At 66.7% G+C, this 12,938-nt stretch overlaps 2 protein-coding genes across 2 annotated transcripts; one reads left to right on the forward strand and one right to left on the reverse strand.

Moving 5' to 3' along the window:
* The first annotated feature begins 6 nt into the window (after nucleotides 1-6).
* CCM2 (CCM2 scaffold protein) lies at nucleotides 7-10,035 on the forward strand. The gene is made up of 10 exons (XM_035316126.1): nucleotides 7-52; nucleotides 4,936-5,109; nucleotides 5,516-5,599; nucleotides 5,790-5,973; nucleotides 6,538-6,674; nucleotides 6,900-7,035; nucleotides 7,470-7,527; nucleotides 8,068-8,206; nucleotides 8,534-8,672; nucleotides 9,357-10,035. Exons 1-10 carry the CDS (start codon nucleotides 23-25, stop codon nucleotides 9,635-9,637), a joined length of 1,362 nt encoding a protein of 453 aa, XP_035172017.1. The 5' UTR covers nucleotides 7-22; the 3' UTR covers nucleotides 9,638-10,035.
* Nucleotides 10,036-11,779: 1,744 nt separating this feature from the next.
* On the reverse strand, nucleotides 11,780-12,932 carry LOC118161128 (nascent polypeptide-associated complex subunit alpha-like). Its single transcript, XM_035316135.1, has 5 exons — nucleotides 12,870-12,932; nucleotides 12,443-12,589; nucleotides 12,223-12,354; nucleotides 12,012-12,134; nucleotides 11,780-11,929 (listed from the first exon to the last, which is right to left on the reverse strand). The coding sequence occupies exons 2-5, from the start codon at nucleotides 12,584-12,586 to the stop codon at nucleotides 11,915-11,917; spliced, it is 414 nt and encodes a 137-aa protein (XP_035172026.1). The 5' UTR covers nucleotides 12,587-12,589; nucleotides 12,870-12,932; the 3' UTR covers nucleotides 11,780-11,914.
* Between the last annotated feature and the right edge of the window lie 6 nt (nucleotides 12,933-12,938).

A 12,938-nucleotide genomic window follows, 5' to 3' on the forward strand; every position in this document is an offset into this window, starting at 1 on the left:
GGCCGCCTCCGCAGCAGCCGCTATGGAGGAGGAGGGCAGGAAGGGCCGCAAGGTGAGGGGGGGGGGGGGGGGGGGGGGGGGGCCGGCCCCCCCCAGCCCCTCAGGGCCCCCCACGGCGCGGCCCCGGCGGCGGCGGCTCCTGGGGGGAGCTCGGGGGCGGGCGGGGAGGGGGGCTGCTGCTGCGGGGCCTTGGGGGACGCCTTTTCCCCTCTTTTTCTCTCGATTTTTCCTTTTTTCTCTCGATTTTCCCTTTTTTCCCCCAATTTTCCTCTTTTTTCTCCCCCTTTTTCCCCTCTTTTCTTCCCCTTCCCCCCCTTTACCCCCATTCTTCCCTTTTCCCTCTTCTCCTCCCCCCCTTTTCCCTCTTCTCCTCCTCCCCACTTGCCGTTTGCCCTTTTTTTTGGCTTATTTTCGCCCCTTTTCGCCTTATTTCACCGTCCTCTCGCTGCGCAGAGCCCCCCCGGGGGTGGCTGGCTCCAAGCCCTGCCCCAAGGGGCCGGGACCGTGCGCACCTCGCGGGCAGGTAGGAGGCCTTGGCTCGCTGCTCTGCCCAGAGAACTGCCCCTGCTGCTCCGAGCACGCCTCGGGAGGGCTCCGTGCCGCTGCCCACCGGGCTGCGCACGCTGCGATGGGGTGGGGAGCAGGCACGAGCCCTGGGCTTGGCGTTCCCCGGGTACGTGGGGGACTCCTGGCGTCGTGTGGGGCTGCGGGTCCGACCCGGCCGCGTTTTCTCCGAGTTTTCTGTGAGTTTTCCCTCGCGGTGATGCCGAACCAGCTCTCCACCAACCCCCTGCGACGTTCTCGGAGCTGGGGAGCGCCATCGAGGAGCTCGTTTGGCTCCTAGAGGGCCCCCGGGGGCTCGGAGGGAAAGCTCCCCCCCCACGTACAGCACAAATCTGCTCGGGGTGCGGGAGGAACCCCAGGCAGAGTGGTTCCGTGCCCGCCAGGCTGGGTTCTCCCGGCTGCTCTCCGAGCCTTCCTCCTGCCCCCGGGGCTGGGTGGGGAGGCACCGGACCCACAGGAATAATGAGGAGCAGGTCCAGGAATAACGAGGAGCAGGTCGTCAGAAAATAGGGGTGGCTGCCTCCGCTTCTCCTCATGACCCTCCCGTCTGGGCTCCTCTCCTGCGGGCGGCGTTCTCCTGCTCCTGGTGGAATTCCAGCCCTCTTTTTAATTAAATTCAAGCTCTGGGACCCCAGGGGGGGGCTCCTCACCCCCAGGCAGCTGTCAGCGTTCCGGAGGAGGACGCCGATTTCGGAGCACGGCCGCTGCTTCCCCGGGGGGCGTCCTGGATAGCCCGGCCCTGCGGAGAGCTCTGGTACCCGTTAGGAGGACGAGGAAAAAAAGAAATCAAAGCGGGGATTTCCGAGCCCCCTGCGAAGACGCCGCGAGGTTGCGGCCTCCGACACGATCCAGGCGTGGCGGAGGTGCCTCCCTGTGGGAGGAATCTTTTGGAAACCAGCCGGGCCCGCTGGTTCTGGCTGTCCTAAAATAGCCCCGGGAGTCACCTTTGAGCTCTGCAGACCCCAAGCCGAGCTGCCCCCCGTCAAATCTCCGTGCTGGAGGCCGCTGTGGGGCTGGCTCCGGGTGTTGGAGCGCCGGGGAGGTGCCAGAAAGCTTCGCCCTCGGGTTTTGGGCTGAAAAAAAATGCTTTTGGGATGCTTTCCTCAGCGCCTGTGGGCCCAAAGCTCTCGGTCCCACTGGCTTTTTAACTGGCAGCGAGCTTCCTTCCTTCCTCCTCCTCCTCCTCTTCCTCCTCTGGAAGGAGACTGGATTTCGGCAGGACCCCGGGGAAGCAGCGGGAGAACAACGCGGTCGCCCTAAAAGCAGCTGAAGCTTCGGCTCGGCCCGCCCGGGAGCGAGGGAGGCAGGAGGAGGAGGAGCAGGGCCGGAGGGATCTCCGCCAGGAGGGACGAGGGCTCGGCTAAAAATAGCCAGGGGAAAAATTCCTTTCCTCTTGCCTCGAAGGAAAATCCCGGCCGGGAGGCCGGAGCCTGGCGGGGCCGTCCGAAATGGGCGAGCCCGGAGCCTGGCCCGGCTCCCGGGGGGGGGGCTGGAGCCGCCTCTCCGCGCCCTGCAGCTGCCGGGGGATCACCCCGGGAGGGTTCCCCGGGGGGATTTAGGGCCGTCTGGGCCCGAAAGGAGAGCCCCGGTCCCCCCGGTGCCAATTCAACCCCGTTTTCAAAGCCCCCGGAGCCGTAGGGAGCCTTGGAGCACCCGAGAAAGGGCCTCGGGGAGGTGTCGCCCCCCCCTGTGTCACCTCCAGCTCAGGAGCCCAAGGGCTCGAGGAGTGGCTGGGCTGAAATAAACAATGAGGGGCGCGGGGGTGGTCCTGGTCTGGGGAGGGGTGGCTTCCAGCGGGGTGGGGGAGGGATAAAGCTCCCCGGGAAGGGTCCTGGTGGCACCAAGGGGGGCTCCAGAGATCCCCGCTGACCTCCTCCAGGTCCTGCAGCTGCTCCGGGCTCCACAAACCTCAAATCTGCCCAGGAGCCCTGGCACGAGCAGGGAGCGGGCTGCGAAACCGCCTGTAGGGTCGGGAAACCAGCTTTAGGGTCAGTAAAACTGGCTGTAGGGTCGGGAAATCGGCTGTAGGGTCAGTAAAACCGGCTGTCGGCTGCCTTCTGCCCACTTTTCCAGGGGCTGAGCCCCCCCCCGACCCCTCTCCCGGCCCCGCTCTGCTCTCAGCACCGCTCCGTGGCGGCGAGCAGAGGCCATCAGCTCCGCCTCGTGCTGCCGCCAGGATTCCTCGGGGCTTTCCCTGCCCTCCACGCCTCCCTCCTGCCCCGGGGCCTCGTTACCCGCCGCTCCCGGCAGGATCTGGCCCACGATCCCGGCGTCGGGGCCGTGCCGCCGCGCTCCTCTTTGCCTTCCCCTTCCCTTCCCTGGCAGCCAGGCGCTGCCCCGCGTGGAATTCAGCATCGGGGAGGGCCCGCAGGGGCCCCTTGAAGCTGCCCCTTGCCCCCCCCGCCTGCCTCCTGGTCCCGCAGCCGCGTCCCCTGGGCCCTTCCCCGGGGCTTCCGAAGCCTGGAGGTGGCCCGGGGGGTGAGGGGGGGGGTGTTGGAGCTGGGTGAGCTGCCCCCCTCTTCGCCCGCCGTCCGCTCAAAACGCCAGGACTGGAAACGAGCCCGTGAAAATCCACGCAGCCCCCTCGGCGGCTCCTACACGGAGCCGGAGCACGAAATTGGACCAAAACAGGCAGAATTTGGAGGAACCAGGTGTAAAAACCAGCTCGGCCCTGGGAATAGCGCCCTGCTGGGTGCCCCCCCCCTCTGCTTTCCGTGGCCGTGGAATAACGAAGCCCGCAGGCTGCCAGCCTCGCCCCGCGTGGAGCCGCCTGCCCCCAGGCCCTCCCCCTTCCCCCCACCTTTCTCGAACCCCGTTTTTTTTTCCCACAAACTGTGTTTTCGCCGCTCAGAGGAGGAAGCTGCGGCTGGCGCGCTTCCGGGCCGCGATCTGCCGAGCGCGTGCGGCTCTGCCGGCCTCCGGCGCCCACCCTGGGGCTCGGTGGCCCCCGCGCAGCCGGGGCCAGCCCCCTTTGACACGGGGACACGCTTTTGGGGAGCTCCCCCCCCCCGCCCCGTGTCTCCAGGGCACCTCATGGAGGGTGAGGTAGGTGCGGGGGGGGGTGAAATCGGCCCCAAAAAGCCGCGGCTGGTGCGCGTCGTGCCGCTGCTTCGCCCCGCGGCCTTGGATTGGGGCTCCCCAGGGAGCAAAATCAGGGCCGAGTCCTGCCTCGAGGAGAAGCCCGCTCCCCAGCAGGGCTCGGGAGCACCCCCGGCCCTGTGCCCGAGGGGGATTTCTTGGGGTTGGCTCACGTTTTGGGGGCAGATCCGCGCAGTTTGGGCGCAGGAAGCGGGGTGGCACAGCCCCGCTGCTGGCGGCACGTTTCCACGTCACGCCGCTGCTGATTTCTCAAAGCCGGCGTCGGAACGAGATCTGGGCTGAGCTTTGGGGCTGGATGCCCTCGTGTGGAGCTTCTTAGAGCCCCCCCCCGAGCTCTCTTTCCACACCGGCTGAGTGGAAAGGCCCTGAGGGGAGCCTGGCACCGCTGCGCTGACCCAGCCCCTGCCCTTGGCGCGAGGGCTTCTCACAGGGGGGGATTTCTTCTGTCCCGAGCCAGGATCTGCCCCCTGCCCCTCGGCAGGAGCCGCCTGGAGCTGGTGGCACGGAGGGACGCCGTTCCCCCTTGGGAGCCCGGCCCGGCGAGGGATGCTCTGCCCCGGCCCCGCAGTGCCTGGCGGTGCCGGCGTGCAGCAGAGCCGGGGAGCCAGGCCAGGTACGGTGTCCCCGCTGTCCCCCGGCCCCGTCGTCCCCTTTATTTTTACCTCCCCGGCACCCCCAGCTCCAGGGGAAGCGTTTCAGGGCCGGGCTGTCCCCGACGTCCTTGTGGCGGCAGGGAGCTGGGAAATGCTGCTCCCGGGAGCTCTTCCCCGTCCCAGGGGGACGCTTTCGGGTTATTTCGGTCTCGCTTTCGTCTCTCTCCTTCCCGTAGATCTCTCTCGCGCTCGTCTAAATTGAGAAAAAGCAGCGCAGCGAAGCCCCCGGGTGCCGCGCCGTGCTTTTAGCTCCGGGCTTTCTGCGTCAGCAGCCGCGCCGGGGAGCTGCCTGGGGACACGGCCAGGAGAACGGGGACCTAAGGGGGGGTGGGGGGGGGCTGTGGCAGTTCTGCCTCGTGGGATTGCCCCGTGCCTGAGGGGAGGGTCAGAGGGGGGTAGGGACGGGCCACGGCTGCCCCCTGTTGCCGTGTTGCTAACCGAACCCGTGAGGTGCCTCTGGGAAGGGTTTTCCAGCAGAAAAGAACGCCGCTGGGCTCGCAGCTCTGAAGCCTGACCCTGTCAGCCCCCGGGGGTGGTGGCGGCCACGCTGGCGTCCCCCCGGAGCTGGCTGCTCAGCCCTCCTCCCTAACGCCCTGCCCTCTCCTCCTTCCCTCCGCAGCCTGGGATCGTGTCCCCTTTCAAGCGAGTCTTCCTGAAGGGCGAAAAAGGCCGCGACAAAAAGGCCCAGGAGAAGGTTACGGAGCGGCGGCCTCTCCACACCGTGGTGGTGTCCCTGCCCGACCGCGTCGAGCCGGACATCCTGCTCAACGACTACATCGAGAAGGAAGTCAAGGTAACCTCAGCCCGGCCGGGACCACCCGTCCCCTTCTCCCACACCCTCCTGGGGACCTGCGTTTCCCTGCCAGCAGCACAAACCCGGGCACGGAGGCAGCTCACGGCTCTTCCGCTTTCTTTTCCCCCCCTCGTGGCTCTGCCCTGCTGCCTCCGCGGCGCTGAGTTACCTTCCTCTGCGCTTGCGGAGGGCCTGGGGGTGGCTTTCTGCCTGCTGGCCTCACCCCCCCCCCAGGCCCTCCTCTTGCAGAATCCTACAAACGAGCCATTTTTCATAGCCGGCAGCTTAAGGAGGGGTTTGGGGCACTCGGTGCTGAGCCGTCGGTGTCTCTCCTCCTAGCGGCCGGCCCACTGGGTGCCCGCTGGCGCGGCGGGGCCGCGCTCACCCCCTGCTGCTTCTTTCCCAGTATTTAGGGCAGCTGACGTCCATCCCGGGGTACCTGAACCCCTCCAGCCGCACCGAGATCCTGCACCTGATCGATAACGCCAAGGTGAGCGCTCAGCCCTGCCCAGCAAAAGGCTTTGGGGGGGGTTCCCTGGGGCGAGGGTCCCACCCTGGCATGGGATGGCCCCTCCCCGGGGGACCCCGGTGTGGGAGGGAACCCTCAGTGAAGACCCTCCCGCCCCCCACCACCCGAGGACCACCCGTCCAGCTTTCTAACGGCCCCGCGCTCGTTGCAGCGAGCCCACCAGCTCCCGGGGCAGCTGACCCCCGAGCACGACGCCGTGATCAGCCTGTCGGCCTACAACATCAAGCTGGTGTGGCGGGACGGGGAAGATCTCATCCTCAGGGTCCCCATCCACGACATCGCGTCCGTCTCCTACATCCGCGACGACTCCGCTCACTTGGTGGTGCTGAAAACAGGTAAAGGGGGGGAGGAAGAAATCCTGCTCTCCCCCCCCCCACCATAAAAGCTTGGGCACTGCTGGGAGGCAGAGACGCGATGTTTTGAGGCAATAAACGGCGTTTTGGATGCGTAGGGTCCCAGAGGCAGGTGGCTCAAAGCACAGCAGCGCATCCTGCGTCGCCACGGGGTCCCTGCTGCGCGTCCTCCTGGGGCTGGGGGAGAGGAAGGGGGGGCTCTAAGAGGTTTGGAGCTGCCGGAGGCGGGAGAAGGGTCCTGGAGAGAGGCTCGTGGCTGAGCAAGCTGGGGAAGGAGCGGGAGATCACAACGCTGCAGGGGCTGGAGGAGCTGGGGAGGGGCTGGAGCAGCTCGGGGGGGGGCTGGGCATCCGTCCCCCCGCAGCCCTGCCCGGGTTAAACCTGCGTGGCTGGGGGCAGGCTGAGCTCCTTAGCGGCCGTAATGCCGGCGCCTTGGTGGATTACAAACCCCCGGGCAGCAGAGGAGGGGCTGGGGAACGAACGAACAGAGGGCTGCTTGCTCCCTGCCTCGGGCCTCCCGTGACGATTTGTGTCTCTCTCTCTCAGCTCAGGACCCCGGGATCTCCCCCAGCCAGAGTCTCTGCGCCGAGAGCTCCAAGGCGCTCACGTCGGGCTCGCTGTCGGAGAGCGGGGTGGTGCCCGTGGAGGCTTGCTGCTTGGTGGTGCTGGCTACGGAGAACAAAGTAAGGCTCCAAACGCTCGGGGCTCACCTCTGACACCCAGGCAAGCCCCTGGGGGGCAGGGGAGCAGGGAGAGCTAACCCAGCTCCCTCACGGGGGAGACGGCAGCCCTCTAAACATCACACCCGGACGCTGTCCTGCCCACGCAGCCGCTGCAGGGAGCTGGGATCAGAGCCGCTGCACCACGCACCCCCCCCACACACACACCCTTCTCTGCTCCCTCCCCAGGTGACAGCCGAGGAGCTGTGCTCACTTCTCAGCCAAGTCTTCCAGATCGTTTACACCGAGTCCACCATCGACTTCTTGGACAGAGCAATATTCGATGGGGCGTCCACGCCGACACGGCACATGTCCCTGCACAGCGGTGAGTGCTCGCTCCGGGCACCCCATCCCAGCCTGAGCCTGCCCCTCTGCGGGACCCCATCGTCACCCCCCTCCCACCAGAGCCAGCCCCCTGCTTCCCCTCCTCCTGTGCTGAGAAAAAGCTCGTTTTTCTTTATCTGTGTTCGAGGCGGAGCAGCACCAGGGAGCTCTCCCGCCTGGAGATGCTTCCAGGCTGCGGGGAGCCAAAAGCCATCAGCCTCACTGCGTCCTTCCCCCATGCCCTTCCTGGGGGATGGAGGCAGTTAATTAAGCACCACGTCGTCCCCCGGCAGTTGTGCATCTCCCCTGGGGCTCCGTGCCCAGCTCTCTGCCCCCTCAGCCCCCTCTCCCAGCCCGAAAGCTGAGCCACGTGCGCGTAGGCCAGGGGCAAGCTCCTACCTCCCCCACATCACCTCTCCACCGCCTCCCTTGCAGATGACTCTTCTACAAAAGTGGACGTTAAAGAACCCTACGAGACAGAAGCAAGCACTGTGTAAGTCGCGGGCGGGCGGGGTGTGATGGCACAGCCCTGGGGATAACGCCCGGCTCACGCGGCCTCGCCGCCAGCTTTAAGCCCCCCCCCCCCCGGAGAACTGCTGAGCCCGGGGGGGGGAACGTTCCGCAGCATCAGCACCGGCTGGGTGCGGCGGGGGCTTGCCAAATCAGCAGCCTGGGCTGCATCACGGCTTCCCCGAGGTCACGTAGGCACGGCGGGGCTGTCACCGTCACCCAGCCGCTCCCGAAGCGGTGACCTCCAAAACCAGCGACAGCGTCTGGGGGCTGAAAACCCGGCACGCGAAGCGCTTGGTTGAGGGATATTATTTGAGAATTCAAGGTTTAACGCCAAAATTCAGCGTTTTGGGGACCTTTTTCCCCACGGTTCTGAAAAGAAAAAGCACTTGGAGGGGAGTTTCTCCCTCCCTAGGGCTTCGCCTTCAGCAAACCGCGGAGACGATGCGCTTCTTGTCAGCCCCGCCGTACGTGAGCGCCCCGACCCAGAGCTCCCCAGGCTCACCAGCTCTCCGTGTCCCAGTTCCTTTCCAGAAGCCTTAGAAGCAGGTGACAACTCCCCCTCCTCCTTCCTGCCGCAACAGTCTCCCCACGTCAAGACCGTCAGCGAGAGCGAGCTGAGCACCACGGCCACGGAGCTGCTGCAGGACTACATGATGACGGTGGGGTGCCCGCGGGGGGGGAACGCTCCCTTCCCCCTCGGGTGGCTGCGTGCTCGAGGGAGCCTGGCAGCGGCTGAGCTCCTCCCTGCTGGCTCCGGTGCTGCCAGCCAGCGCCGGCTGGGTGCTGAGCTGCCAGCTCTGCAGCAGCTTGCACCATCCCGTCCTGCTTTCCCCCCCCCGGGGGGCCCCCGGCGGTCGGGGGGTCCCGCCGCAACAGCGGGGAAACCGCTCCCCGGCCTTCCCGCCACCTCCTCCCCTTTCCGAGCCCCCCCCCCCAAAAAAAAAAGGAGTCGATCTGTGACGCTGGCGGTGTGCTTCTCTCCTCAGCTGCGGACGAAGCTCTCCTCCCAAGAGATCCAGCAGTTCGCCATGCTCCTGCACGAGTACCGCAACGGGGCCTCCATCCACGAGTTCTGCATCAACCTGAAGCAGCTCTACGGGGACAGCAGGAAGTTCCTGCTCCTGGGTGAGCGGCTCCCCCTTCTTCCCTTCCTGCCTCACTTCACTCGCTGCTGCTCGCCTCCTGGGCTCGGCCCCAGCTCCTTGGCCACCAGGGAAGGGGGCTGACAGCCTCAGGGGCTCCTGCAGGCCCTCGCCTCCATCTCCCTGCTTCATTTGGGCTTTAACCATCTCGGACAGCGTCCGTAACGAGAGCCTTCCCCCAGCACTGGGCTTGGTGGCGGCCGCACACGGCCGGGAAGCGGGAGGGGCATTCCTGGGAAAGCCCCTGCACGTTTTTTGGGTGCGTGGGGTTTCCTCGCAAGCACTTTGGGGGGGCGAGGAGGCACGCGTAGCCCTGCTTGGTTTGCTGCCGACCCGCCCCCACGGCAGGGAACAGATGCTCTGAGCCCGCCCCCCCCCTCCTCTAATCACACGCTGATGCTGTTAGGGTAATGAGCTCAGAGCCGAGCGACGTGTTTCGGTGCTGAAGCAGCAGGCAGCCCTCCTGAGCTCAGGAAATCCTGCCTCAGCCCCGTGAACCCTCCTCAGCCCGTGACCAGCAGCGTGTCTCAGGGCTGCGAGCGTGAGAGGTGGCCACCAGCTGGGAGTCCCTGGTGGCCCAGTGCCCGGTGGCCCTGACAGCGAGCCCCAGGCCCTCACTTCTCCTATTTCTCCTCTCTCCCCCCTCGTGTCTCCTTCCCTGGGGCAGGCCTGCGGCCCTTCATCCCCGAGAAGGACAGCCAGCACTTCGAGAACTTCCTGGAGACCATCGGGGTGAAGGACGGCCGCGGCATCATCACGGACAGCTTCGGGAGGTACCGGCGGACGCTGAGCACCACCTCCAACTCCACCACCAACGGCAACGGCGCCGCGGGCAGCTCGGACGACCAGTCCGTGCCCTCGGAGGAGGACGAGTGGGACCGCATGATCTCCCACATCAGCAACGACATCGAAGCCCTGGGCTGCAGCATGGACCGCGACTCCTCCTGAGGGCGCCTCCGCTCCGGAAGAGGTTTTTTTTGGGGGGGGATGGAGCAGGCTGGAATTCAGCTCCCGTCCTCAGCAACGGCTTCGCTGGCCCCAGAGGCCGTCCGCAGGCGGCTGTGCCCCCTTCCTGCGGGGGTGCGCGTGCCCACGGGCACGCTGCAGCGGGCGAGCGGGGCAGGAGCCCGTCCTTCAGCCTTCCCCGCTGTGGTTCCGTCGCCGTGCGGGGAGCGGGGCCGGGAGAGAGCGCGGCCCCGCGCCGAGCCCAGCTGGCTACAGCCCTCTCCCTCCCCGGTTTACAGTTTTGCACATGGTGTCCCTCCTGTAACTGCTCTCCTCCTCCCCGCTCCCCCCCCCCCCCCAGTTTCGAATGAAGTTTACCACAATGTGAATTATTTAAACCTCGCCTCCATGTCGAAGCATTTTGCACCCGGGGACCAGGCCCTGCTCCCCCTGCCCCCCACAGCCAGCTTCGTGCTCCTGCCCTGCAGCAGCCCGGACTGCAAAGCCCCTCCAGCCCCCCCCCGGCCCTGCTCAGGAGGTGACGGGACGGGGACAGCACCCGCGGGGGGCTCCTGGGTGCCCCAGGGAGGTGAGCTCTGCGCCATGACCCCCCCCGGGATGGCCGCAGGGCGGGGTGGAGATGTTGTACATATTCCACGGGCGGTTACAAACTCCCACTTAGGCTTTTTTAGTCCTGTGTCCCTCGGCCCTCCACTTTTTTGCCCTCCAAATCCCTGCCCTCGCCCCAAGCAGGGCCCTGGGCTGAAGCAGGGCAGGCGGAGGAAGAGGAGGAGGAAGGACAGGGAGCCCGGGGGGGGGCAGGGGGGAGGGCTCTGGCAGCCCGGAGCTGGCAGGGACAGCTCGCTGGGAGCCCAGACACTTGCTCAGCACTCGGCACTGAGCCTGTCCCCCCCCCCCGACCCCCCCCGGGCACATTCCTCACGCTTTGTCCTGGGATTTTCCGGGGCTTTGGCTGCGTTTTGTGGCTCTCCCCCGCTGGGACGCCGCCGTGGGCAGCGCCTTTTCCACCCCACCGGGCTGCTCCGATTAAACCCGACCTTTCTCTCCCTCTGCCGCATGAAGCCACCGCCTCGGCGCCATCCCGCCGGGCTCCCAGCACCGAGCCTTCCTCCTGCCATCCTCCTCCTCGCCCAGCCCCTCCCTGCTCCGGGCATTTCTTACCTGCGGGCTCCGCGCTGGGAATCGCGGCCAGGGCACGGGCGCAGCCGGGGGCTCCTCCCTGGAGGCTGCTTCTGCTCAGCATCACCCGCCAGCCCCCAGCAGGGGAGAAGGGGGAGCTGGACCCCTCCAACAGGGCCCGAGGTTCATTTTTCTTCTTAAAAATGAGAAAAAAAAGCCAAGCTCGCGAGCCAGGGCGCTGCCACCCTGCTCCTGACAAGCGCCGGGAGCATCAGTCCCGAGCCTGGTTCTACCGAGTCCTCAGTGCCTTCGTACACCCCACCAAGTAAAAAAAAAATCCCCAAACCCACCCAAAACACCCCCCAGCGCTCGAGTCCTTGACTACGGGAATAATTTGGGAGAAAAGCCACCGATTTTGGGAACGGTTGTGTGCAGAGATCTCGTTCAGCAGCTCACCGTGGGTTATTTTATACTCGATTCACGGGGAAAGGCGGCCGAGATCCGCGGCGAACCCTTCGTGGAGCTTCGGTGGGGGGGTTCCCTCGGGACCCCCGCGGCTCCCCCCCCGGCACCGCGCGGCCTCTCCCCGCCACGCCGAGCCCCTGGGGGGGGCCCGGGGGTGTTTTGTATGTATGCTTTTTGTACAGAGCATTGTTAGAGGGAAATATAACTCTGCACCCCGCGGCGCTTCGTCTCCTTGCTCAGCCCTCGCTCGCCTCCCCTCCGCCCGACACCGGGTGCCTAAAACCCAATGCTCCAGGAGCTGGGGGGGGCCTCCCCAAAACCACCCCCCCAGGTCTGGGGTCCCCAGCCCGTGGTGGGCAGGGAGGGGGGGCTCAGCCCCGTCCCACCCCCAGGTGCCACCGTGGGGTCTCTGTCCCACGTCCCCAAGCACCCGGTGCCCGTCCTACACCCCCCCCCACACCCCGCTGCCTGGGGAGGGGGCTGCAGGAGCCCCCCCAGCCCCACGGGGGGGACCCCAAATCACCAGGCGTGGAGGCGGGGTGCGATCCCAGTGATGCTTGAGGCATTTATTGAGCGTTACAGAGGCGAAGGCGAGGGGCTAAAGGATGCTGGGGGGGGGAGGAAGAGGAGGAGAACTGTGCACCTATACAGGGGGGGCCGGGGGGGGCCCGGCCGCTACATGGTCAGCTCCTGTGGAGGAGAACACAGCGTCAGGCACCGGGGGATGGGGATGACCCCCCTGAAACCCCCCCCCCCAAAAACAGAAGCTCACCATGATGGCGTTGACGATGTCGTTGTTGTTGTGCCTGAGCGCCCGCACGGCTTTGGGGCGCGAGACGTTGGCCTGGGCCATGACCAGCTCGATGTCCCGCACCTCCAGCCCCGTCTCGTCCACCTGCGGGAACGGGGACAGCGCCGTCACCCCTACCAATCCCACCGGGGGGGGGGGTCTCAGCACCCCCACCCAGCCCCATCCCGCCCACCTCCTCCTCCTCCTCGCTCTCCTCCTTGATGGTGAGGGTGGGCGCCGTCTCGGTGATGAGCGGCGAGTGCTCCATGGGCACCTTGAACTTCTCCGCCGCCGCCTTGTGCACCTGCTGCGACAGGTCCTCGATCTGCGGGGACGGGGAGAGGGTCACGGGCTGCTCCCCGGGGACCTCCCGTCCCCCCCCCAGGGACCTCCCCCCATCCCCAAGACCCCACCTTGGCTTCCCCGAAGACGATGTAGATGTCGGACGCGGGGCTCTTGAAGACGTCGGGCTTGGTGATGACGAAGAGGATGTTCTTGGACTTGCGGATGGTGATGCGGGTGACGCCGTGGATCTGCCTCAGACCCAGCTTGGACATGGCCTGGGACGGGGGGCGCGGGGGGGACACATTGGGGACAGCCCCAGAGCCCCCACTGGGGGCCGTGGTGCTGAGCCCGGGGGTCTCCGGCCCCCGGCAATGGGATAACGCGGGATGGGGACAGGGCTGTCCCCAGGCTGCGCCGCCCCACATGGGGACACCCCCATGGGGACCCAGCTGTGACCCCAGGGATGGTGACAGCACCCTGGGGAGGACATGGGGTCCCAACCCAACCCCCCCCCAAAAAAAAATAAACCCCGTGGGACACCAGTGCCCATCCCACCTTCCTGGCCTTCTTCTCGCTCCGGCTCTGCTTGGCCTTGCTGATGCTCTCCTCCCCGGTGCCCAACGA

Source organism: Oxyura jamaicensis, chromosome 2 (assembly GCF_011077185.1).
Source record: "Oxyura jamaicensis isolate SHBP4307 breed ruddy duck chromosome 2, BPBGC_Ojam_1.0, whole genome shotgun sequence".
NCBI classification, from domain to species: domain Eukaryota; kingdom Metazoa; phylum Chordata; class Aves; order Anseriformes; family Anatidae; genus Oxyura; species Oxyura jamaicensis.